At 32.9% G+C, this 26,168-nt stretch overlaps 1 protein-coding gene across 1 annotated transcript in view; it reads right to left on the reverse strand.

The window, feature by feature from the left end:
• Positions 1-25,926, reverse strand: part of LOC136031718 (uncharacterized) — a 49,646-nt gene extending 23,720 nt beyond the window's left edge. The window contains exons 1-2 of the mRNA XM_065711423.1: positions 25,783-25,926; positions 19,699-19,901 (exon numbers count right to left, since the gene is read on the reverse strand). Of these exons, the coding sequence (XP_065567495.1) occupies positions 19,699-19,841 (143 nt within the window). The 5' untranslated portion in view covers positions 19,842-19,901; positions 25,783-25,926. The remainder of the gene's footprint in view (positions 1-19,698; positions 19,902-25,782) is intronic.
• Between the last annotated feature and the right edge of the window lie 242 nt (positions 25,927-26,168).

Consider the following 26,168-nt stretch of genomic DNA (forward strand, 5'->3'; position numbering starts at 1 on the left):
TTCTTTTTATTTATTGAATTCACCTCCACGATAAAGAAATGCACGGTTCTTAAATCTTAAAATTTTATTAAAGGGAACTTGGAGTACTGATAACAGGTTTAAGCAGTGTAACATTGGGACAATTCCTTTGATTACGTCTCAATACATTTCTGCACCTATTGTCATCAGAAGTTCAGCATATTGTACAACTTCATTATCATCAGAAGCTTTAGTTCCCTGGCAAAATTTAGGAGGAACTCTCTATCCTCTAGAGTAGTGGTTTCTAACCTGGCGTGCGCGGGAGCCTGTGAAGGAGTATGTGGCAAATATCAGTTATAGCGGAATCAAAATCTTGACAGGGTTGCCATGGAGAATACGTCCGTAATATACTCAGTTATTTTATCATTTATTATGAATATACTCAGTTTTCATATATGTTGAATACTTAGTTTGTACCTTTAAAGCCCAGTCTTTATTAAGATGACAAAAGAAAACAAAACTAATTTCTTAAAAGTATTGTAAGTGGTTAAGAGCGCCACATGGAAGAGAGTGGTCCACGATACAAATATTTTCTAAGGGGGAACGTGACTTGAAAACAGTAGGGAACTACTGCTCTAGAGGAACCAAAAATTATTTTCTTTCTAATCTCGCAGATTCTACAGAAGACCAAGATTGACACATTCCCTCAGCTGTTAACACTTAAATGTAAGCCCACAAACAATCCCATCTTCTCTGGGCAGACATAATCACAGGCGTATAAAGATCATAGCGTACAAAGATTTAGAGGAGAGGGAAGGGTATCAGCATCTTCTAAAAACAAACATAGATAATGATATTATGAAATAATTTTTGTGATACTTGAAAATTTAGTCTTTTTATTTAGTAAATTCATTTCCAAAATAAGGAAATGTGCGGTTATACCATGCACCCTACTTAACCCTTTAAACTTTTAACAGAGAACGTTTTGAATACTGAGAGCAGATTTGGAGCAACATTGGGGCAATTCCTCTCTTTACATCTAATATGCACTGTCAAACTATTTTAAAGCTGTATTTTGTCTGATATTCCGTTTTGAACTATGGGGAAGTTTTTTTTCAGGGAAAAATAATAACAATATTTTGTTTGTATAAGTTTCAAACGCCAGCAACCAACAGTCTTTTTGTCGGCGTGTTCTTATATTTCTTGTAGCAATGTTTACTTTTCCTCATTATACCCATGATATGGCCGGGTTTAGTAATAAAAATCTATATTATCAACTTTGGGAGTCGTACTGCATTGAAGTGATTTCATTCACCTGTCAAACTCGGCTTCTTGAATCAGCTTGAGTTCCAAACCAATTTATGACTCGACACATCAGCTCAATCTTTGCTTGAACCAATTTGAACTCGACTCCAGTTAAAAATCTCCAATCGAAGCCATTCCTACTTGTTGAATATGTACCCTCAGAGAGTGTAGTTACACTGATAGATTGAACCTGTGTTACACATACACAGATATTGACAGTGCAGCACAATATTTGCTTGAATCTATTTTAACTTGGCTTCAGTTAAGGGTCTCAACTCAAAGCCATTCCCAATTGTTGAATACGTACCCTGACATATTTTAGTTTATTTACACCACTTGAGTGATGTGTTCACAGAGATTGGCACTGTAGATCAGTTTTTTCTTGAGTCGATTCGAACTCACCCTGAATTAAGATTTTCAACTCGAAGCCATAACTGCTTTTAAACATGTACCCTGAGGGACTGTAGCCAAGTTATTTATACACTGGCGGATTAAGACCTCAGCTCAATCTTTACTTGAATTCATCTGAATTCGGCTCAAATCGAAGTCTTTCCTGCTTCTAAATACCCCACTGATGGATATAATTAACAATAGGGAGACAAGGTTTTAACTTATGTTTAGTTGTGTGAATAGATAAATGATTCAAAAAGATTTTGCCAAAATTAAATACACAACAATCAAATCCCAAATTTTATCAAGCATAAAGAGCTGCGTTTAGTTAATTATGGATTAAAGAATTAAAAAATTCAAATTCTAACAATAATTTCTTCCGTACCACAATTTGACTCAGATTAGAAAATTGACGAAGACTATGTTCGATTTTGAAACATCAATTGGTGCAAAACTTATATCATAAAACTGCCAACAATATACGAGTCTAACCAGAAAGCCTTTGTAATTTGATCTAAAATCCCAAGATAATAGAAGATCTAAAGCCGAACTGGCCAGCGATGACAAAACAAAGAGAGAGAAACCGCAAATGAAGAACAAAACAAGTGATCTATAGCCAGCAGAAGGAAAGGGAAAAACTACTTTTGCTGTGTGTAAATTTGATTTTGCGTGTTGACGAGAGTTACTCGTAATTACGCATATATGGACCCTGTGGTGTATATATGAACCCCGTGTGGTAGCATTAATTGTGCATAAAGATATTGGTTTGTTTCTTGTATTTTTAGTTTTACATTTCATTGGTTATTGTAGATTTTATCTTTATTCTTTTGACTCGCTCCTCTATATATAGTGCTGAGGACGCCTAGTTTTATATAAACAAAATATCCGTTGTTTAGTTCGTCTTCTCTTTTCCTTCTATTGGCCGTGGACCAACTGTTTTGTTCTTCATTTGAGGTTCCTCCCTTTGTTTTGACAAGATACTCCAAAGAAAGAAGGGAAACAACCAACCAATAGGGGCAATTCATGACATATACAGGTACACCAGGTATAGAATTGACTTACAGAAGCCATATCATTCATCAAACTTTCAGAGCTGGCCCATAAATTCTTAAAAACACGTATCTTTCCAAAAGGAAATCACTATAATTAAGAATACTTCTAAAATAGTGCTATCTTAAATATAAGCCCATTGTCCTCCCTCTTCTTAGATTTCAGCCTCTCTACTTAGTTTTCAACAGCAAGGGCTATACAGAGGCAATAGCCCCGACGACTGCAATAAAAGCAACAAAAGTAGAGCATTCATGACGGCTTCATGACTTGTGTTTAATCACCATTACTTATGGTTTGGACGTGAAACGTCCCATTTAGGAACGTAATTGCAAAATTCAGATCATTAGTAAGGATATGCTTATCTGAAAGCAGTGCAATACAGGGACTTTTGAAGCTGAAAGTGCTCTGGAAGAATTTACGAGAGAATAAGTTCTTAAACATCAGTCTCAAGATTCTCAAGTGCATTAACAACATTCCACACACAGAATTCTATCAAATTTCCATTCCATTATGGCTTACCATAATCTGTCCGTTTCTAATTCAACTCCCCATTAGATTCAGAGATCATTGATTATTTTATAAACACGGGCCAGTAACCGGTTGGACGGTTACGACATAATTCTCAAAATTCAGCAACGCCGATAACACTCAGCAGCATAATTGCAAAGGCATATAACGATTTTATAATAGATGGCAGGATTTTATTGGCAAACTGTTCAGAATTGATAAGTCCTGACGAATTATAATTTTGATCAGTTTCACAAGATCTTTACTCAAGTTGAGTAGATATGATAACTGAGGTATATGATCGACTCAATTACAGACTGAAGAAAAATAATTTATATTGTAAGTTATATAGCCTAGCCTATTTGACAGTAATCTTATTAGGTGTACAATATATTGACATACCTAAGTGGGAGAGACTGGCCTAAAAATTCAGGATTACTTTTCCAACGACTATTCTGTAGTAGTAAGTATTCTCTTGTAGGTTCTCGCAAGTTCTTCTTCTTGTTCGCTCTTGATAATAGAGCATAAAAGAGTCTAATGCGGGGCTACCACGAGGTCAATAAAGTTAATAAAACTATTCACAAAGTTAATAAACTGTTTTCCTCACATAACCTTGTAGACTTTAGTACTACAGGGAAAAAGTTGGACTCTTAATTCAGTTATTTGCTATGAAAAACTGTTGTTAATTCAAAAGACGAAATTTTTATGTGAGCGGGACAAACTTTATAATGCGCAATTTCACGAAAAACTTTACTGACGCCGTGGGAGCCACGCATAAGGGAAGCAAGTTTGGAAATTTTACCCAATGAAAGATGTAGCCAAGAGATCCTTGCAGTTTGTACCATTCTTAGTTCCTCAGTTAACCCACCTTCCGTTAATTACCTATTTGTTGCAGAATCGCCCGTTGTAGACCCATTTGCGTGGAATATTTCAGATACTGTTTTTGCTTTATTTACAATGTTGATACACAAACAGTAATTTTGGTAAGTTAGAGCTTATTGGTATACCATCGAAAACAAATGATTTCAATTGAATTGTGTTAAAAAGGAATTGAAATCTTATGTATTAATAGTCTTCTTTTTCACTTTTCGTGATCTTAATTTGTTCGTTACTGAAATTGCTTGAAGCGATTTTTTTTTTGCTAAATATGTGTGCAGTCATTTCGTGCTGTTTCTGCTTTTCCTTATTCCATTATTGTTTCTACTACGTATTTTGTTGGGAGATGGGGAAGTAAAAAAAACTATCTGTCTTAGGAAGGGTTACATTGTGTTTTTTTTATAGCCTAAACAAAATACTATGACAGGCTAACTAGGAAGAATGACATTAGCCTTTTACTTCAAGAAAATCCTACTTTGAAAACAGAAAAATACAACAATTCCTTTGTGAAATATTGACCTGTAATTTTATTGTTTTGTATTCTGTTTTGAAGTAGGACATAGTAATTTCAATTTTTGAAGTATTTCGCATATTGATATGTTCGTGTTAGCTTACCAGTACTAACATCAAAAACAAGAAGAACAATAAGAAAGTCTTTTCGAAAGACAAGGAAATTCTAATTTGAGTGAATATTTAAGCCCTATGTCCAGGGGCCGTCCTCAGCAAAACATAAACATATAAAAGAAAAAGGACTTACAACAACGTACGATCGATTAAACTAAAATGATTTTTTCTTTTTAGTTTTAAAAATTTTCATTTTAGTTTCATTAGTCGTCTGTTGTTGTGGGTCTTTTCTGTTGTACATTTATGTTTTGCTGATAGTCCTTGGACATAGGGCCGAAATATTCATTCAAATTAGAATTCCACTGTCTAAGGAAAAGAATTCACTATAGTTCTTCTTTTTTTTGATGTTTGCGATGGAAAAGCAGTGTGATCTTCGTCGCTATTTAGGTTTCACGAGTACTAGAGTAAATGAATACACAATCTTCTATTCAAAAGCCCTTTAACATGATGAATATATCACAAGCTTGAAAACTTACTGAAAGCATGACTATCATACTGCAATACGACAGTATAGTTGTTTTGTCCACTTTATATCTTACCAGGGTAATAACCATGAATTTTATAGTTTCGCGTCGCCAAATTTTCTTTTTTTTTTCAAATGGATATTAGAAAATCGTATTAATTTTGTTACTTCGAATTCAGGCTTTTTGACAGGGAATCCTTATAACAGCTAAACATTTGTCTCCACCCTATTTTCTTGGAAATTTTGTATGAATATGCAGCAAGTCTCTGGTTCTAAATCTGTATAAACGATGGACATACTTTTTGCAAAAAAGCTGTTGACGTAATATGTTTAGTTCAATCCTTTGGCTTTAAGTAAGATTCTGTATTCCAACATTTCTTACAGATTTTTATGTAATTTAAGAGTGGATGTTTGTTTTTATCATATGCTTATGAAAAATATGGAACAAATAATCATACTGTTGTTGCTAGAAATTGCTTAAGCATAAAATAGCTTCTTTTTACACTTATCAAGAAATCCTAGAATTTAGACAGCTTTTCTTTGCTAAAACAGGACGAAGTTATTTTCAATATCCAAATAAATAGTTCAATTGTTTATACATGTTTCATTTCTGACGCTGGATTATCAAGTTTGCCTTTTTAAATGTTTGAAAATAAAATATAAAGGACTTCTGTTGCCACATTATGTCTTTTGAGAGCATGCGATTTGGTATTTTTAGGCAAAATGATATTTTTCTGTTGCTAGTAAATACCTAAATGCTTTTGAAGCCCCAAATATCGAAATCGCTACGCATTCATATCGAAATCGCCCCAGTCCCCTGATAACCCTGGATTCGCCCCTGGTTCTTCTTCCAGATATTAGGGGAATTACCACGCCTCCCATTTGCGAAAAAGTTTAATATGCTAATAAGGTGGTGCATATTTTTGGCAAATTGAAACAATAAGTCTCAAAGCAAAAGCACTCGATGACAACCAGCTTTTCCTGGCATATCAACAAGAGTTACACAGTAAATAATCTTGAACAGTGAAGTCCATTGGGAAAAGAATCCAATACATATTTTGAATGGTTTGTGTTATTAGGCTACTAACAGATATTTCTAGTCTTTTGAATATTATAATGGATCTTTTAGTGTTGTTGGTAAACATTTTTCTAGCTTATTTTTTCTGTTATTACCATTATTTGGTGCTAAACAATCGTTTCCATTCTGATCGTTTTTAATTTTTTTCAAGGCTTTTTTTGGCTGAGTTTTTTCTTGTACATTAGTAACTTTGAAAACAAAACCTTTTTTAATCCACGGAAAAAATAATAATAATAAAAGAAAAAAAAAAGGTAAAGATGAGAGTAAACTAACGAATAGGGAATCAAAGGTGTTTCATTAAATAGACAGTAAACCTTTCTGTTACAAATTTTTTTTTTAGCAACCTTGGATTTAAGACGATGTGTTTAAACATACTTAAACAATTTTGTATTTAATCTTTAGTACTTGTAGTACCAAGGATATCAGTATAAAGTTTTTTTGGCCAGTTGGACCCTTTTGGGGTGTAGTAATGCCTGAAAACCACGATTTTCCTTCGGCTGTTTGAAGATTATTAATTTTTCAGGGGAATCATCAATATTTTCGTTATTGTTATCATTTTAAAACGTGAATATAAATGAGCATAACTAATTAGTTAAGTTTGACAATACTTTTCGTGCGTAGAAGAGAAATATTAATGATCTGATGATTCCCAAAAACAATTACACATTTAATTGAAAGCTAGAGGTGCTTAGGGTGTTTCTGTTATATGTTTTCAGCTTCATTATTGAATCTTCATCCGCTTTACATTATGCACATTAACCAATTCAAACAGTCAGGTATTATTTTCACTGTCTTTAGTACTTTAAGATCATTAGAAAGGTCTTCGAATCAGCATGTTACCTTATTTCTCTGATGTCATTGAAATAATCACAATAAGTGATGAACCTGATGATAAAATTATCATTTCGATTTTTGGATTAGAAAATACCATTTGAGATTGACCATAATAGTTGAAATGCTAACAATTGATACTGAATCTGATACGAACAAGGTGACTTTAACATCGCTTACTAAGAACATTCGTCATTTTACGGGGCCCCACTAGCTAGGGACATGGCTGAGTTAAATCAGAAAAACAACTACAAAGTGTGTGCTCCTCGTGGTAAAATCCACCACGCTTAATCTCCAGTCTTGTCCTCCTCAGCTTAACAAAAATTTCAAACCTACGCAAAATTGTTTGTATTTTATCTGAATTTTGAATCACCCAAGTCCACATTTTGATCATTTAATATAGAATCGTAAATCAAACTTGTATTGTGCATCAGACAGCAGAAAAATTTCAACAGATCAAAACCAAAAAGTATGGAAAATAACAAGAGAGAAGTTTCTGTCAGTTTATAATTAGTTAAATAGAAGTAAAAAAATTATGTCATTACTGACAGCAGAACATCTTCCATCTAGGAATTGTAAATTTGTTAAAATTTAGAGTTGAATTTAAGACACAAATTTATTTGGGTACAACCCAAAAATGATTTTATTTGGGTACAACCAGGAAATGATTTTTTTTTTTTAAATCTCTGGCTCAGCGTGAAACAAACGTAGAAACTGATAACTTGATTTGGGCTCTAAACGAACTTCATAATTTCACTTGGTGGCATGAGCTCTGTGTTCAAAAGAGCTTACTGCATTTAATAGAATTGACATACCAAATAGATGCTATTGGAATGATATATCAAATGTGGTATGGACAGTAATTTAAACCCTTTGAAAAAAAAGGATAGTGCATCCTCAAAGAACCACTAAAACCGAAAAAAGTTTTTTCGATGCATAAACGCACTTAGATTTTCTATCTGTATAAGGACCTGATTACAGCTTATTGAACTTTGAAGCAAAATAATAAAATTACAATTACAATAGGTTGCAATAAGTGCTTTGGGATACAAATCTAGTAACTGCAATTCCTTACTGAACATAAAAGATAATCAATAAGGACTATTGAGCCTAGGTTAGATGGCGTTGGTGTTTAATTTTTTCCGGAAGACTAAGTAGTTTTTTCTTAGATTTCCATCTTCTTTTCGATTGCACGTCGTCTCTACCAAGCACAAACTTCGTACACTGCCATTTCTCCAAAGCCTCTCTTTGTTTTGTCCGCGTTCTATAACTTGCTTTTATTTTATTTTGTTTTGTAACTTTCGGTGGCTATTAGAAGATAAGGAATTCAAATATTACTGATGCTTTCTGTAGCTTCACTAGCCCTTTCTGTCAGACATACTGAGATCAGGTATTTCCCTCTATCATTAGCATAAAAAAACTAAATTTTTTTTGTAATACTACAAATGGTTTCAGACAATGTCATACAAACTTACAAGTGAAAACCAAGGAATGAGTGTTCGGGGATTTCAAAGGTCCCTGATTTGAATCTAAGGTATAGGTCTCCTACTTTTGGAAATCAGGTTTAAATTGTTTTCTACTTAAAAAAAAGCTCACCAGCTGGACAAATTTCAAGCCAAAACCGAATTTAGTATCTGATGTTAGAAATGAGCTAATTTAGAAAAACCTCTCTATCTGGCTAATTTAACCAGAAATTTAAAAGGAAGAAGTTGAAACCTCAATTCGTTGCTGGTGAGATAGAGAATTTTTAATCAGAGGTTCAAGTTACCAGTAAAAATATTTGGTCTATTATTGGAATTTCAAAACTGGGTCATTGACATTTAGAACGCCCTTACTGTGACCAACCCTATGTTAATCCTTTCAAAAAGTCAGTTAATCACTACTGGTGTAAAAATTAAAAACTATGGGGAACTGTACCGGATGCTCTGGATCTTCCAGTTCACCTCATCACTGACACAATGTCTACAGGTTTATCCTTGCTTGCCACATGCTATGATTTAAGGCAATTGATAGCAATAATTTAAAGCAGCCTCTTTGATTTTTTTTTTTTCTTTTACTTTTCATTTGTTGGAATATATTTCATCCTATAATATATTCAAGCATCAGGTTTATTACGTGATTTCAGTTTCAAGCTGCATCAGTAGTCAACATAAATGAACATAAAACCGTGAAATATATACAGGGGCACACCTACGGACGAGATGGGCGGTAGAGAACTACTGTGTACAAAAGAGTGGTCTCACTAAAAGCTAAAAGGTATGTTGCTAATACGTATGGTCTTCTTTGCTTTTCAATACACAAAAAGCTCACCCACAACAAACTTGTTCTTATTAACAAAGAGGTCATTCTTGAACTGCTAACAAAGAGGTCAGTCTTGGATAAGATTTCAAAGCAAAAACATATGCTTGAACTTCATTCTTTGAACTTGACAATATAACTAATTCGGCTATAACGGAAGTTTCACAATAGTCTGTTACGGATGAAAGTATCAAGTGATTTATTTATTTACACAGTCCGATACTGCTTATTTTTTGGACTGACTGATTGGAGTAGCCTTATTATGGATAGCTGTGTTTGGCTTACTTGGATGGACAGTACGGCACCACCAAGAGGTACGAACTGTTGGTGTTTTCTGATGCTAATTTATTAGCTAAATGCTGGGTAGTTAAGTAGATGGCTGAATTTACTATTCATAAGCTGGTACTAAGTAGGTTTTGGGATTATCCCGAATGACCTATACCTACTGTTGAAGAGATAAATCCAAAAGGAAAAAGAAAAACTAGTAATTACAAGGATTTAGTTTACTGCTATGGTAAACATGATACCCAGTTCGTAAATGAACCGAAATTTTAGATTTTAAATGTAATAAAGCTGAGGCTATGAAAGTCTCTAGAAAAGGTGTAAAGGGGGAGTTTGAAGAATTTGTGCTGAAACCAGACATTTACAAAGACAAGAGTCTGAAAACATAAATTTTCAGAATGTTTCAGGATCACCCGCTCTTATTACCAGGATTACAGCAACGGAGCAAGAAATCCAGTCTGTCATGGAAAACCTTGCTCAGAGACTAGATGAAAAATTCACAGCTATTGGAGTAAAAAATCTTTTTCCAAGGACACATTTAGCATAATCAAAGGGCAAAACTAGTGAAATATTTCTAGTGAAGTTTACAGAGTATTAGTTATTGAATTCTAGCCGATATTTGTTGCTTTTTCAAATGGTTTAAAGCATTTAAAAAAACACTGCGAATTTCCTGATGAGTGGGTGAAGGTGGCCAAGCAAAGCTTGAGAAATACGAACAAAAAACCAGATTAAATAGTATACTTAATGGTGGTAACCAACCTTTCAATAGTTACTTAACGTCAGCAGTCCTTAAAATTATGACAAATCAAATGCAGCTCGAAATATCTAACTGAATCGAAAAGATTCAAGCTAAGTAAAGTTAATAGTAAACAAGATGCAACCGATTCTGTGGTTGTAAAATTCAAGTTTAAAAACCCTACATCGAAAGTTTTCAAAGGAAAGTCAAAATTAGCTCGTAACGGTATTTTTGTGTCGGAAAACCAGACGAAACAAAGACGTGATGTTCGGAACCAAGCATGGGATCAATATGGGAATAGGTAAGTATGGCCTGATCAAGGTCACATTATGTGCGTCTCATAAGTGGTACGTTTCCCATCATTTATGGCGTATCGACGATATTGCTTAATAATATGTTCTAAAAGTTGACACGTGTTCACTACTTGTTCAAAAGTTTTCAAAGGAAAGTCAAAATTAGCTCGTAACGGTATTTTTGTGTCGGAAAACCAGACGTAACAAAGACGTGATGTTCTGAACCAAGCATGGGATCAATATGGGAATAGGTAAGTATGGCCTGATCAAGGTCACATTATGTGCGTCTCATAAGTGGTACGTTTCCCATCATTTATGGCCTATCGACGATATTGCTTAATAATATGTTCTAAAAGTTGACACGTGTTCACTACTTGTTCACCTATTTGTTTTTTCTATTAGTACTATTGTTAATATTATAGAAAATGAATTGCACCCAGTCATGTCGGAGTTACAGGCTAAGGACAATTGAAAATAATCCATCCCAAGCTGAGATATTTTCAACGCTGGTATTGTGGAGGAAAGTTCGTCTGTCAAGTTTCGACAGAATAGAGATAGCCGTTATATAAATGTATTTTTTTTTCAGTATTTAAAACTGATAAAAATTTACTTTGTCTTGGCCATTCGAATTGTCACGTTACGACATAGTACCATGAGATTCTGTAGATGCTTGATAATGCGAACAACAGATTTGACATTATAGGCCTATGCGAGGATTTTTTAACGTCAGAACATTCTTGGTCACCTTTTAATTTTCCAGGATACCAGCTTATTATAAAGAATGAGAAGACGAAGAAAAGAAAAGACGCACGTGGAGGTTTAGCATATCTAGTTAAGGAGCATCTTGTGGCTAATTTGAGGAAGGATTTTTCCGTTTGGATAGAAGGTAAAGTTGAAACGCTATCGGAGGGAATAGTATTTTGATAAGTGAAATATATCAGCCAAAAACTCAGTGGGAAAAGTTTGCAGTCGGTTTTGTCGAATTCTGGATGAGAGTTTTTAACCTTATGGTTAGTCATGATCTATATCCTATAGTAGGAATTGGGTCTTCTAAGAAGGCTGAGGAGTGGGCTTTTACCAAGTATTCTAATGTTCCTCTATTATTCTCTTATCAATCCGTATCTTAAGATTATCATCAGTGGACTAGTTCTTTTGTCTCAAGTTTTAAAAGAGTTCATATTTTACACAATAAAGTTTTTCGTGTCTTAAAAGATTATGTTAAATTCAAAAATAAGACTGAGTTTCTTTGCTAAACTAAAAATTTTAACTATTTACAAGTTAAGAGATTATCAGCTAGCTAATTTGTTCATAAATGTTTGAATCATTATTCATTGGAGTGTAAAAATATTTTTATCAGAAATCTAACTCTTTTTATCAGTGTTATCAAACTAGGCATTCTTTGGGGATAGTGCCTGAGGCTTGGGGTACACAACAAAGTTCTTTATTTCCGTGTTTTGCAGTATCACAGCTGAGGAATTCTTTCCCGATGGGTATAAAGGTAGCATATAATGTTGGTCAGTTCAAGAGTAGGTTAATATGTGACCTACTGGGATGTTGTTAATGATTTAGATTTTTTTTTGTTTCGTAGTTTTTTAATAAATAAAGCGCGAATATACATTAGTAGATTATAAGGATGGAAACAACCATCTATAAAACCCAATGGGGTCCCCCTAATGATTTTTCTATCTTGTATTGTAATTAATATGACTGATACAACGGTTCTTTTCATTTTGTTTGATCAAACTAGATAATATCAAGTTATAGCCCTTTTAGTCCCTGTTATATGCGCATATTTTCGGGTGTAGTCCCTCTGCATACGGGATTTCTGGGCATTTCCATGAAATTACATATAAAGGTAGGTATTTGTCCTTCCTATTTACTCATCCACTCTTTATTTTAACCTCCATAATATACATAAAATTGTTGAGCATGAAGAATGAAGAAGACATCAACCCACTGAAAAACATAGAATATGAAATTAAAGAAAAGTTCAAATTAGAAACTTTACTGAAAATGGTAGAAAAAAAAAACGATTGTGGTAGAAAAAATAAATCTGCCAAATTTAATATTCAAGTTTTGTTTTAATTTTCTATGTACGGTGAGCGAAATTCGGACTTGCATTAGTTGAAAAACGTTCTGAAATTAGATAAAAAAAGTATGTTTTTTAAACTGAAGGATCAATATTAAAACTTAAAGCGAACAGAAATTATTCCCGTATATAAAAGGGGCTGTCCCCTCCTCAGTGTCTGAAGAAAGAGTCAGAATTTCTGAAAGAAAAGTATGGTTGTTGATATTCTAAAAATTGAGACACGGCATGGAACTTTGGATTTTAATTCCATTCTCTTTTCTTTAGACTCTGGCAATGCATTATAGAATTTTTTTCGAGGAGGGGGAGAGGGAGGGGTATCTTCGTCACCTTTTCCTTTCCGCCTGACAGATTTGTATGAATGTAAGCGAAAGCTGCACCCAAGTTAGGGATGTTGGCACCTAGGTGTTCAAAACATTTACAAAAATTTAAGTAAAATTAAAACAGAGCCAAATTAAAATAATCCACAGGTGGAAGAGGCACCACCCTGGATCTACCAGTTTCTAATTTTCTTTTTCCTATTTAACCTCTAAGTAAATAAACTTCTGATTATATTTAGTTCTAAATATTTTTCAGACTCTAAAATAATTTTTTTAAGGATTGACGTTGTAATATTACTATAAAGACCAGCAGATTGACAGCATATCACTGCGGTAAATCCAAATGAAGTTAGTAAATTATTCCGAATTCATTCGGTAAATAGCAAATTAACATAGTCAGTAAAGCATTCCATAGCAGATTAAGATTTAGCTCATTATTTCTGTAAATACTGACACCTATCGCCCTTATATAAAAGAAACTCAAGTCAGTAATGAACTCATCAGCATGCCTTTTTTAGAACTGCGTTTATTTACGGGAAGTTAGAATGTAGTAAATGACTTAGCTTACCAGTAAAAACAGAATACACCAGCCTTGTAGTTTTGAGAGTAGTAATAATTGCATGTGATCGATTTCAGACAAAATAGTTATTTCTAGTACTACTGATGCAAAAAACAACAGAAAATTTCTTAAAGAGTTGGATTTTGGTAATTTAAAACAGGAATTAAGAGGTCAAAATAACAGGCACCAATGACTGAATAGCATATGCCGATGTCATTAAATAAGTAGAAAGTTTTATAGGAAACTGAACAATTGATATAAATCTAAATTTTACAAGGATTAAAGCTGAAATTCCTTTAAATGTAATAGTTAATTAGCCTGTTTTTGTCTTCAAGAATTATTTAAAAATAATATCCAGTCTGAATAAAGTAATCCTAGGTAAGGCTCAGAAAATCTTCATCGGCTAAGCAGACAACTTTTCTTTAATCTGGTCAGCCTAATTGAATTCTCTTCTCTTTACCACTTTCCTAAATCTTCAAGTGCCCAAGAACACAAATATCCACCAGTATAGGGTACAGTAAAAAGAATAAAGCCAACAAACGCTAAATGACATTGGCGATCTTTGACACTAGCGCCTGTTTCCAGTTTTACAACTTTCTAAAACTTTTTTGTTGATGCTGTTCATGGGTTCTTCCAATATTCACGTTAGGTTCATCGTGCAGTAGAGAAGCTTAAGCTATTAATTTGTGACGTATCAATATTATTGATGACATATAGTAATTTGGGACGTATCGAAATTAGAGACCAAACAAAGAGTCCAAATGCTGTATTACTCCTGGTGCCATTTAAAGTAAAGACCCTAATATAACCAGTGCTAGCAAGGTTTGTTCCAACTGATTTCAGAAATACAATTGCCAGTCCTGAGCTGTGATACAACCGCCACTCCTGGTGCAAATCAAACGTTAGGTAGGCCTATTATACATAATCCTTGCAAAGTGTTTCTCCATTTTATTTTGAAATGCTATTTCTAGTCCTGAGCAATGAATAAATAGCAGATCAAGGGACTGCTAATATTACTTGATGATTGTTTAACATTCAAGCTATTTGTAGATTCATAGTCTTTTACTGTTTCTTCCAGCCCCAGGTGTAGATGCCTAATTAAGGGTGATGAAATAGACTAGAGTATTTTTTTTTATTCGTCAGGGAGGAGGAGGGGAGGTTAAGGCACCTAACAGCTCATATTTAAATCCAAGTTTGTACTGGAAGGAGTTATGTGGATCAATTTTAGATACTTCAACCTTTTTTTTTTAGAATAGTGACTGGACTTGCAATTCAGGGGGCGGATTCAGTGATTGTAGTTATCTAAAAGCTGTTATATAATTCTATTTATTAATTTCCACCAAAAACAGCTATTATTTGTCAGTATTGTTTGACTGGGAGAAGGTTCCTGTACCAGTGATAATTCACAACAGGCTTTGTAATTTTGAACTTTTCAAAAATTGTAATTACAATGAACATCTTAAAGCTTTAAGAGAGATCAACAAAATCATATAATTTTCATTTAAAAGCGACCAGGTGTGCCAGCATCTATGGTTTTACTTGATATTATATCAAGCTATCCAGTACTTTTATATTTTCATTTTAAATCCTGAAAGATTTGAGATACAAAAGAGCATCTATGTCTTAATTTTAAAGGGGAAGAGGGAGCAGCATTTTTTTAGGGGAGGGAGTTTTTCGGGAATAAATATAGACACCCTCACCCTATGTGTATGTATCAGTTGAATGATGCACAAAGTCATCAGGATGATGTATCCACTTTATCCTGCTTACGAGAGATTAAAGAAATCGTATAATTTTCAATAATAATTGATCAGGTGTCCAAGTATCTATGATTTCATATACTATCAGCAAAAAAATTCTGGAAATCCATCATTGAATGGTTAGACAAGAGAGAATGACAATACCAATGCTTTCCCAAAGAGATAATGTTGAATCATGCTGCTAGAAAAGGGTGGTACACACAGGCAGAAACTTGCAGGTAGGGTGAAATATATACGACTGTGGAGCCAGAGAATTAAACTCCCAACTCTGAGAACTTTACAGATGTGAACTAAATTTGGATTAAAAAATCTAAATTACGATCACAGCATGTTTTTCATTATTTTTCTTTTTAACTCTTAAGCTGTAGTAAGTGTGCCGCAACACTTAAGCCCAAAGTCAGGCTAAAGGTATACACAATGAAATTTTTTTGGGAAGCAATTGAAATTAAAAATACAAAGATAAAGACCTCACTTTAAATAGAAATGGTGGGGAATTTCTACAAACTAAATTTTTGATAATTAAATATAAAGAAATTCAACTTACACTCCTTCTCGTTTTAAAAACATTTTTTTTTTGAAAAAACCAACGTTTAAGAAAGTGCATTAACACAAATCAGGTCAGCGGACAGGGTATAGTGCTCACTAGGGAAAGAAATTGTTTCTTCATCCAGTTTTTCAACATAGTTTGCTTCAAAAAGTTAGTTTTTGGTTTATATATGCCTTTTTTAATGGCTGATGATGGCTTTGCAGAGGTCTTCTGCTTTGTCATTTCGTTATTTTTTTTAATGAATTATTTTTATTGCTCCTTAGCTTTATTTTTTTTTGCAGTCATGTCTAGTCACAACTCAATCCTCCCAATCTACATTATCCTGCTGGTCCGACACTTGAGAACAGCATAATAAATGGTTTTTGACAGTTACCTCACATATGTGAGAATGTCAGAAATGTCTTTTAGAGATAACAGTATCACTGTAATCTTGGAAATTTTCCTTTACAACAAAGTTTCTATAGCAAGCTTAAATCTTAATGAACATATGTATACAAACAAAATAAAAATATAGAAAACGGGTATAATATTTCAAATAAAACAGTGGATATTAGTTAAAATATTAAACCGGTTTTTCTATATTTCTGTTTCGTTTAATATGCAAATTGAAAGGTAGTGTGCTCTAAGAAATGAAAAATGCATGTTTAGAATAAGTGAGAAATTAAAATGCACTTTCTTCCCAACTCTTTGTCCTTAAAGCAGCATAAAAGCAACGTTTTCAATCCTAATAAATTTAAGATAAACAGGTGTGCATTTGTATGGTTCTTAAGGGGAAGCGCTAGTGCCATTTCTTAGGGGATAGGGTCTTTGACAACAACCATAGAACCACCCCCCTTGCTTGAACGAATGTTCAGATACAATACAATAGTTCAGATCATTTGTATTTTCAAACAATTTTTCCAAAAGCCTGTTATGAGAAGATACTGTTATAACCATAAGAGAAAAAACACTGTGAGGGTAGCAACTTTTTTGAAAAGTGAAAATTCACTGACAGTGTAATTGCAAAGAAAGCTTTGTGAAATTTACAATTCGACATAGAATCCCATAAAAAAGCCTGCTAAATTACGCAAATGCACCCCATTTGGCAACACTGATTTTAACTATTTGTTTTTTTTTTATACATTTTCAAAACAAATCCTCAAGCTCATTGAGTTATTTTTCATGTTTTTTCACATGTATTAAATAAAAAAAACAAACTATTCTTATTAACTGAAAGAAAGTAAATTTAGTTTCTTTCAAAATCTTGTCAAAACTAAAATATACTTGCATAATTCAAGCATCAACAGAAACAGATCAGTTTTTTAGTACATACTTACCTTTATAGTACTATAAGTTACCTTTATATAGTAGCATAAAGTATTTATGGTACTTTTAAAGTACTAAATAGTGCATTTATGGTACCAAATGGCTTATTTTTTTTAGTTTTACTGTCGTTTTCTCTTGATTTGGCAAAATTGGCTGCAACTTTGCCCCCCCCCCCCCAAGATTTTGACGAAACTACCCTCCAGGTCTTAGATTATAATTAAGGTTCACAACTCATCAATATAATCAGACAAAAACAAAGATGGATATAAATAGGACAGAATATACATTAATGTTGACCCTGATGTAGTGATTGATTCTGCTAAATCTCTCAAATTCAAAGTTTCTTTTCTAACAATATAAAAGGATGTGCTGTCTGATGGTTTAAAGCAGAAAGAAATTAAGTGCTATAAATTATAAAATTCAAGAAACTGACATGTATGTAAAATTTTGGTTTAGAAGATATAAAGGGAAAGGGGTACACACCATTTTTGAGGTAAGCACAACTATAAAAGAAAACCAAATATAAAAATGGTATAAAAATGTAAGAAATTATAGGAGAAATCTCAATACTTAGAGTGGGGGATGGACCCAACATTACACCTTCTTTAAATCAGTGCCTAAAAAGTCTGGGTACATACACATTTTGATATTCTATTTATTTATGGTATTTTTAAATTCCCAGATCAAATGATGGCTCTGTCTAAAGAAGAAACAATCAAGTAGGTACTCTTCAGTGGATGAGAAGGATGGTTTTACTGCAAAATTACCATCATTTGGCCCCCTGATTGGCAACCTATTCATTTACTACCATAAGGAAATTGGTCATGAAGTTTAAAGAAACAGGCAGAGTCTAGGACAAACCCTATTCCAGAAGACCAAAGACTTCTGGAAGAGTAAAATTTTCATCTGTACAAATTACAGACATTGTATCACTTAAATGAAGACATCCCCACTAGACTAATGAAGATGTGCAAATGGTTTTTGGGCAAATTGAATTAAAGTATCAATTTTACCAATTTTTTTTGTTGTTCAGCAATGAAGCTCTGTTTTATGTAAATAGTAAAGTCAACAGACAGAACCCCCAATACTGGTCTCAAGACAATCCATGCTGGATGAGTCTATCCAAATGGCAAGGCTGCCAAAAGCTGGTGGTGTGGTTTGATTTGTGGGAAGCTCATAAGCTAGGACCCTTCATCTTTGATGCACTTGTAACCAGCAAGATTTATCTGAGCATGCTGAGAGACAAATTAATGCTATAGAAAATTTATTTCCCTAAACATAATAATTAAATGCCATTGTTTTGTTCTATGAAAAATAAAATTTGTATGTACCCAGACTCTGTGGACACCCTCTATATGTTCTTGTTTGAAGCCTAGGCTTCAGAATGGTGCAAATAAAGGACTTGAAAACAGGTGCAGGGGGTCACAGGTCTTTGTTAAGTATTTCCTTTTATGCTTGAGCAAGAAATCAGCAAGTTGTCCAAAAGCCTCCAGTGATGAATCAGCCTACAAAACCTAGCACTAAAATACAAGTGCCACTAAGGACTTTGGGATACTTCCCACAATTAAAGTCCATATTGGCTCTTTTGCACAAGAACAAAAGTCAAATTTTATGAAATTAGTGTAGTAGATTTTGTGAAATATCATTTGAAAATTTTCCTCAAATGTCTTTGCAAGTATATCTAACTTTTTTCTTTTGAGGGAGGGAGAATTTCTACATATCTGTCTTAAATATATTTTGAAGTGACTGCTTTTGTTTAATATAATGAAAATTTTACCATAAAGTCATTCTTCTTGTGTATAGTGTAGTCTTGGGCATCTTCTGAAGATAATATTCTGAACTTTCATTTCTGACTACCATCTTTCATTCTTTTAATTCATTTTTAATAGACAAAAGACTAGAATCTCTGAGAATTTAAAAGAAATCCCCCCCCCTTTTCTTTACCCATAGTGAAGAATAATTTCAGTATCAACCATATAGTGGACACAATCTGACCCTTGCAAGGGAATGGGGAGGTAAAGTAATTTTACTTGATACTCTATCAAATAAATAGGACTTTAGACCACAATTCTTATGAAAGGGGGCAATAGAAGGGGTTTCTAGAACCAGTCTTAAGTATAAACCTCTTGTCCTGTCAAGGTAGAAAATCAAATACTGACATTTTAAAAGCTTTTTAGACCTTTGATGAGCTTTCATTGTGCTAATATATATGAAAATACATGAATGAAACCAACATAGGCAGTGCAATCTGAACTTCAGCAATCTTGGATATATGCCAAGTATGCAACAGATGTTCCTTCTCTGATAGATGTACCACCAAGCTACTTTTATTACACAACTTTTCCAAAGAGGTCTACATTAAATTAAAAAAATCACAACATAAAACTGCAGTAAAAAGTTTGTATTGAACAATAGAACTATACACTATACCTGAAAGCAATAAATGCATCTCCATGTTCTCCCCCAACTATATGAACACCCCCTTCTGGAATTGAGAGACCTCTAAAGAACTGACGTATATCACTAGCACTTGCACTCCAAGGCAAATTTTGAAGGCGGATTATAACACTCATTTCATATACTGATCTTGATGTTAGCAATGGAGAATTGACAAAAATTTATCTGGTGATAACCTGTGGATAAAACAAAAAGTTTTATGAGTGTACAAGAAGCTGACCTTTGCAAATATACAGTTTCAATAAAAAAAAAATTAAAGAAACAGAAAATTGATGCTGGTATACATTATAAATTAAAGTTCAGACAGTCAAACATATTAGTCTTGATAAAAAGGAAAAAAATAACAAAACAAAAAACCACAAATCATCAAGCCTTTTTTTAATATTCTCTGATATATATATATATATATATATATATATATATATATATATATATATATATATATATATATATATATATATATGTACTTTGAATTGATTTTTTTCAACAAAAATTTCCTGTCAGCATCATTAATGTCTCAGGTATTCTAGGGACTACTTTAGTCATTACCAAGTTACTGAACCATGCACAAAAGTAAATAATTTTTTTTTTACATTCATGCCAAAAACTAAGGTCAAATAAAAAAGTCACAGAAGAAGTACTTTACACTATTAAAATAACATCTATGCAGCTTAATTAGCAAATAAAATGATGATTTGATACCTTACTGTTTTGGATATAATTGATTTTCTAAACATTTTCAGATTCATGTGTGTGTCATTTCAAGGACTTTGTTTACATTTGTCCACACCAAGTTTTACATGTCTTCATGATGGGAGAGTTAGGACAGAGGGAACTAAGGCAGTACCCAATCATGTGAAAATTCTATTTCTTATTTACATTAAATAAAAATCCTTGTTCTAGACAGGCAATGATAACACAGATCCTTCTAAATATTAAATAAAAAAAACGAGTTTTTTTAACTGAAAGTAAGGAGCGACATTAAAACTTAAAACGCACAGAAATTACTTCGTATATGAAAGAGGCTGCTTCCTCATCAACGCCCCGCTCTTTACGCTAAAGTTTGACTCTTTCTCTCAATTCTTCTTTTTAAAACAGTAAAAAACTTTAGCGTAAAGAGCGGGGCGTTGATGAGGAAGCAGCCTCTTTCATATACGAAGTAATTTCTGTGCGTTTTAAGTTTTAATGTCGCTCCTTACTTTCAGTTAAAAAAACTCGTTTTTTTTATTTAATTTCTGAACGTTTTTGAATCAATGCATGTTTTGATTTTGGCTCTCCGCAGAGGAATAATCAAAACGAAATTTGCATATTTTTTTGGGGGGGGGGCTAAATGGCTTTCTCATAATTTTGATCGAATGATTTTGAGAAAAAAAGAGCGGGGGCGAAGCCTAGTTGCCCTCCGATTTTTTGGTTAATTAAAGAGGCAACTAGAACTTTTAATTTTTTACGAATCTTTTTATTGGTAAAAGATTTACGTAACTTATAAATTAGCTTACGTAAAGAACTTTTGTATTCTCATGTTTTTATTACATATATGAGGGGATTCACCCCATCGTCAGTACCTTGCTCTTTACACTAAAGCTTAAATTTTATCCCAATTCATTAAGAATGACCCCTGAATCACAAAAGCCGTAGAATAAATAGTTGAAATTTCTAAAAATACTTTAGTGTAAACAGCTAGGTATCATAAGGAGGTGAGCCCCTTATATGGGTAATAATTTCTGTTTGTTTTAAGTTTTATTGCTGTTCCTTACTTCCAGCTGAAAAAGCTTTTTCACATTTATTTTTTAATTGTTTTTTAAATAATGCTAGTAAATCCTGATCTCCCTTCATGGAAGTTTTCTTCTCCCATGACAAATTCTCGATGGAAACTTCCCCCAGCATATCCCCCTCTTCTCAACCCCTCCCCTCAACCAAAAAAATCCTCCTGAAAACGCCTGTATACTTCCCAATAACCAATACTATATGTAAGCACAGGTCAAAGTTTGTAACTTGTTGCCCCTCCCACGGGGACTTTGGGGGAGTAAGTCGTCCCCAAAGACATAGTTATAAGGTTTTTCGACTACGCTGAATAAAATGGCTATCTCAGAATTTTGATCCGTTGACTTTGGGAAAATAATTTGCATGGGAGGGGGCCTAGGTGCCCTCCAATTTTTTTGGTCACTTAAAAAGGGCACTAGAACTTTTCATTTCCGTTAGAATGAGCCCTCTTGCAACATTCTAGGACAACTGGGTCAATACGATCACCCCTGGGAAAAAAAACAAAAAAAAACAAATAAACACGCATCCGTGATCTGCCTTCTGGCAAAAAATGCAAAATTCCACATTTTTGTAGATAGGAGCTCGAAACTTCTACAATAGGGTTCTCTGATACGCTGAATCTGATGGTGTGATTTTCGTTAAGATTCTATGACTTTTAGGGGGCGTTTCCCCCTATTTTCTAAAATAACGTAAATTTTCTCAGGCTCGTAACTTTTGATGGGTAAGACTAAACTTGATGAAACTTATATATTTAAAACCAGCATTAAAATGCGATTCTTTTGATGTAGCTATTGGTATCAAAATTCCATTTTTTAGAGTTTTGGTTACTATTGAGCCGGGTCGCTCCTTACTACAGTTCATTACCACAAACTGTTTGATTACAACATATTTTAATCATTTTGATATTAGTAATTAATTTAAATTTCCCTCATTAACAGCTTGTTTATATAGTAATAAATTCCTTAAAATAATACCACCTACATGTCATTTCAAATCTACTGGTGCCACCACTGTGATGGGTGTGAAAAGGCAAAAATTCAGTGACTATTCAATTCCTTACAAAAGAACAGGTAGCTTATTAATCCCTAATAAATGAAAACTTTAATGATAATCTTGCTCAATTTCTTTCACCTCAGGCATGAAAAAAAAGCTTGATAAAAGTGAACATTTTTGTGAGTTGACAAGTTTGGAACAGCTTTCATTTTTTTTTTTAATAGCTTAGTTAAATGTTTAAATACAATTAAATTAAAATTAAACAAATAAATAAATTGATTAATTAAAATAAATTAATACAATTTAAATTAAATACAAATTAATTTTTAAACCCCATTTGCTGAACAGTTTGATCAAACCCATCTATTTGCCAAACAGGTTGAAACTTCAAAAATGTTCAAAAATGTCCAATCTCCAATACATGATACTAGTGACTCCTACAACTAAATCAGAACAAAAATCACCAACTCTATGTAAATGCTATATTACAAATTACTATTTATGTTCTCAACAACTCTTCTTGGTCAAATGATTCTTTGATCCATTATGCAGGGTTGGATTCCTATTACTAAAAACTAAAAATTTTAATTTGCTAATATTTTTTGATGATCAACTTTATTTAATAATTAATGATGCTTCTTGACTACTAAGGTCCCTGCATTGGCCCTGCAGTGCATTCCTGCAGCATGACTTGATCTCTGGTTCCCATATTACCAAGCTAAGGTCAAATCCACTGCGCCACCACAGGACTGATCAACTTTAAAATTAATGCTTTTGTATATTCATACCCAGCACAAATAACAACTTTTGTAGTATTACAGGTTTTCACTAAAAGTTACTTTTAAAAATTGGGTTTCTATTTACAAGAGTTGATCTTAACTAACAGTTTATTGCTAGGAACTATTTGATTCTATCCTCTCTTAAATGTGAGGAAGGCTACTATACTCTCATTTGACTTTTATTTTTTATATTCAAGTTTAATGTGTATATAATAAAACATTGGGAATGATAAGTCATCCCTAAAAATTCATTCCTCTAAACATTTATATTAAAGGGAGAGGGTATGACACATCTGTAATTCATTAAAGGTTATCATTTCTGAAGTTGCTTTATGTTCAAAATGGGATTCCAAATTAGAACAAAGTATCCAGAAATCACACTTCATAAGTGATTTTGGTGGAGTTATGAATAAAAATATTATTTGGAAATGATTTAAAAGAGAGGATGACAATTCAAGGAAATATGACAATCTTATTAAAAATATGGTGCAAATTATAAAGAAGATGAAGTATATACTTCATACATGAAGTATATATTGAGTATATAAGTATATATTCAAGAGATAAATCAAAACCATCAGGAGGCAAGGTGTATTGACAAATAGAAATATGAGCAGGACTTGTCTATTTGGTTCAATTGACCACTGATGCAAACCTCATAATGAGAGTGCCTTGGCAGGAGGCCAATGTTATCACACCCAGCCACTTTGTAAACTCTAGTTGAAGTTGCTAGAGTCAGATTTAAACTACAGGATTAATCTTGTAGTCACTATTACCAAGTGGGCTTAAATTGTATATCTCCAGCACACCTCTTTTTACAGCATTTCACTAGACCTAACATAGAAACAAAGTTTTACTATCCTCTAAACAGTACACCACAGATCCAGTATAGACCTTAATTTTGCTCTAAAACATATATATATATATATATGTATATACATTATGAAAAGAGAAATCACCAATGCAACAGCACAAACACATAAAAAAAAAGAGACAGAAGGAGAAAAGGAAGACTGTTTACCTTAATTTTGGTTTTTTAATCTCTTTTTTCAATGGCTTTAGTTTTTGAAAATGTAATTCCTATTATTTACCAATAATAGGAATTGAGAATAGGAATTTTTCAAGAGCTTTTATCAATAATTAAGAAATGAATTAACACATTTTTATAACCTTATAAATTTTGACTAAGCTAACTGGTACAATTCTAATGTAGGCTATAGGCTTCTTGCTATCTTGGAAAACAGTTTATGATGGATGAATGAAACTTTCAAGAATGAACCAAGGGCAAATATACCCCAGGAAATTATCATCAAGCTACTATGTCTACCCTTTGTTATTATTGCAGCTTCAAAGACTGCATACATGACAGGTCCTATGCCTATCCTAATTCTGAAAAAAATATTTAGGCTATTTGAATTTTGGTAAATTTAGAGCAAACCATATAACTGGTTTTAGTATTAAGTGAATATACAACTAGATGCCTTTTTATGTTCTATACAAATATAATAATAGCTTCTACCTTGAATTCAGACTTAAGCCCTTTTTTAGCTCTTAAATATGACAAATTTTCAAAAAATTACAACAGTTCATATGAGTGACTTACCAACAAAGCAACCATACCAATTGATGCCTTTTTTATGTTCTTTATCAAATAATAATTGCTTCTAACACAAATTTAAATTTAAGCACTTTTTAAGCTTTTGAAAATGATAAATTTTAAATTAAAGTACAAGCTATCCATCATTTCTGACCAAATAATACTAAATTTTCTCTGCACTGTTTTCACCAAAATAATACTACACTTTCTCAGTGCTAAAATTATTTATAAAAAGATTAGTTTAAGTTAGGTTAAAAAGTGCTTAAATCTGAAATTTAAGGTAGAACTGATTATTATGTTCATAAAGAGCATAAAAAAGGCATAAAGTATTATATTTACTTAATATAAAGCCAGTTATAGCCTATGGTTTGCTATAAATTTACTGAATTTTCAATCTCTTCAGTTTTTGACAATGTAAATCTTGTTGTTAAGGGAGAAATTTAAGCCATATCACCAGTTTACCCCATGTTCAAGCAATACATTTACAGATATTTGAAATCCCATAAATAGAAATTAAGCAAAGGAATTTTACCCATATATCAACTACTTGTAATATTACAATTTGTTATTACTTTGTTATTAATATTACTATTTGTAATATTACAATATTACTATTTGTAATATATACTGCAGAAATCATAAAAGGTCACTATCCTTTGAATAGGTGTAGTGACAGTCAGTATTTTAAAACAGCCTAGCCTACTTTTAAGAAAGATTAGCCTATAAGGCTATAGGCTAAATACATTTCTGTGTTTTACTAGGCCTACTTAACTACTTTTGATGATCAACAAAAGCCCCTTATCTCAAATTTTCTTAAATACGTCCAAGTACTTTAGCAAATTCAACCCGAATTCAAAAGATCGATTAAACCCAATTAGAAAATAGGCATAGACCACATTAAGTCATAATCAGGCTAACCAAACTCACTAAAAAGAGAATAACATAAACTGTTCGTAATTCAAAAGAAAACTATGAGCAGAAATTCTTGAAATTGTCCTCCTTCTCTTAGGATAGATTCTTGTATCTCAGTTTTATTCTTTTTGGTTTATCAAAGTTGCTGCTGATATTGTTAATTTAGCTGATGAAAAAGAGGAAACAACGAAGACTATTGCGCTATCTGTTCAAATAGTCTTCTTTTTGTAGTCTGTGTGTCCTTATTTACATGAAGTAAGGCATCATGAAAAGTTTCACCTGCATTTACGATCCATTGGATGCTTATTTCGCCTTTTCCTGAAAAGAGATTGGACAGCCTTAAAGACTCTTTTAGCTCGGATTTGGTTAACATACATACAAGTTCCTTCTTAAAATTTTTC

Source organism: Artemia franciscana, chromosome 10 (genome assembly GCF_032884065.1).
Source record: "Artemia franciscana chromosome 10, ASM3288406v1, whole genome shotgun sequence".
Lineage (NCBI taxonomy): Eukaryota > Metazoa > Arthropoda > Branchiopoda > Anostraca > Artemiidae > Artemia > Artemia franciscana.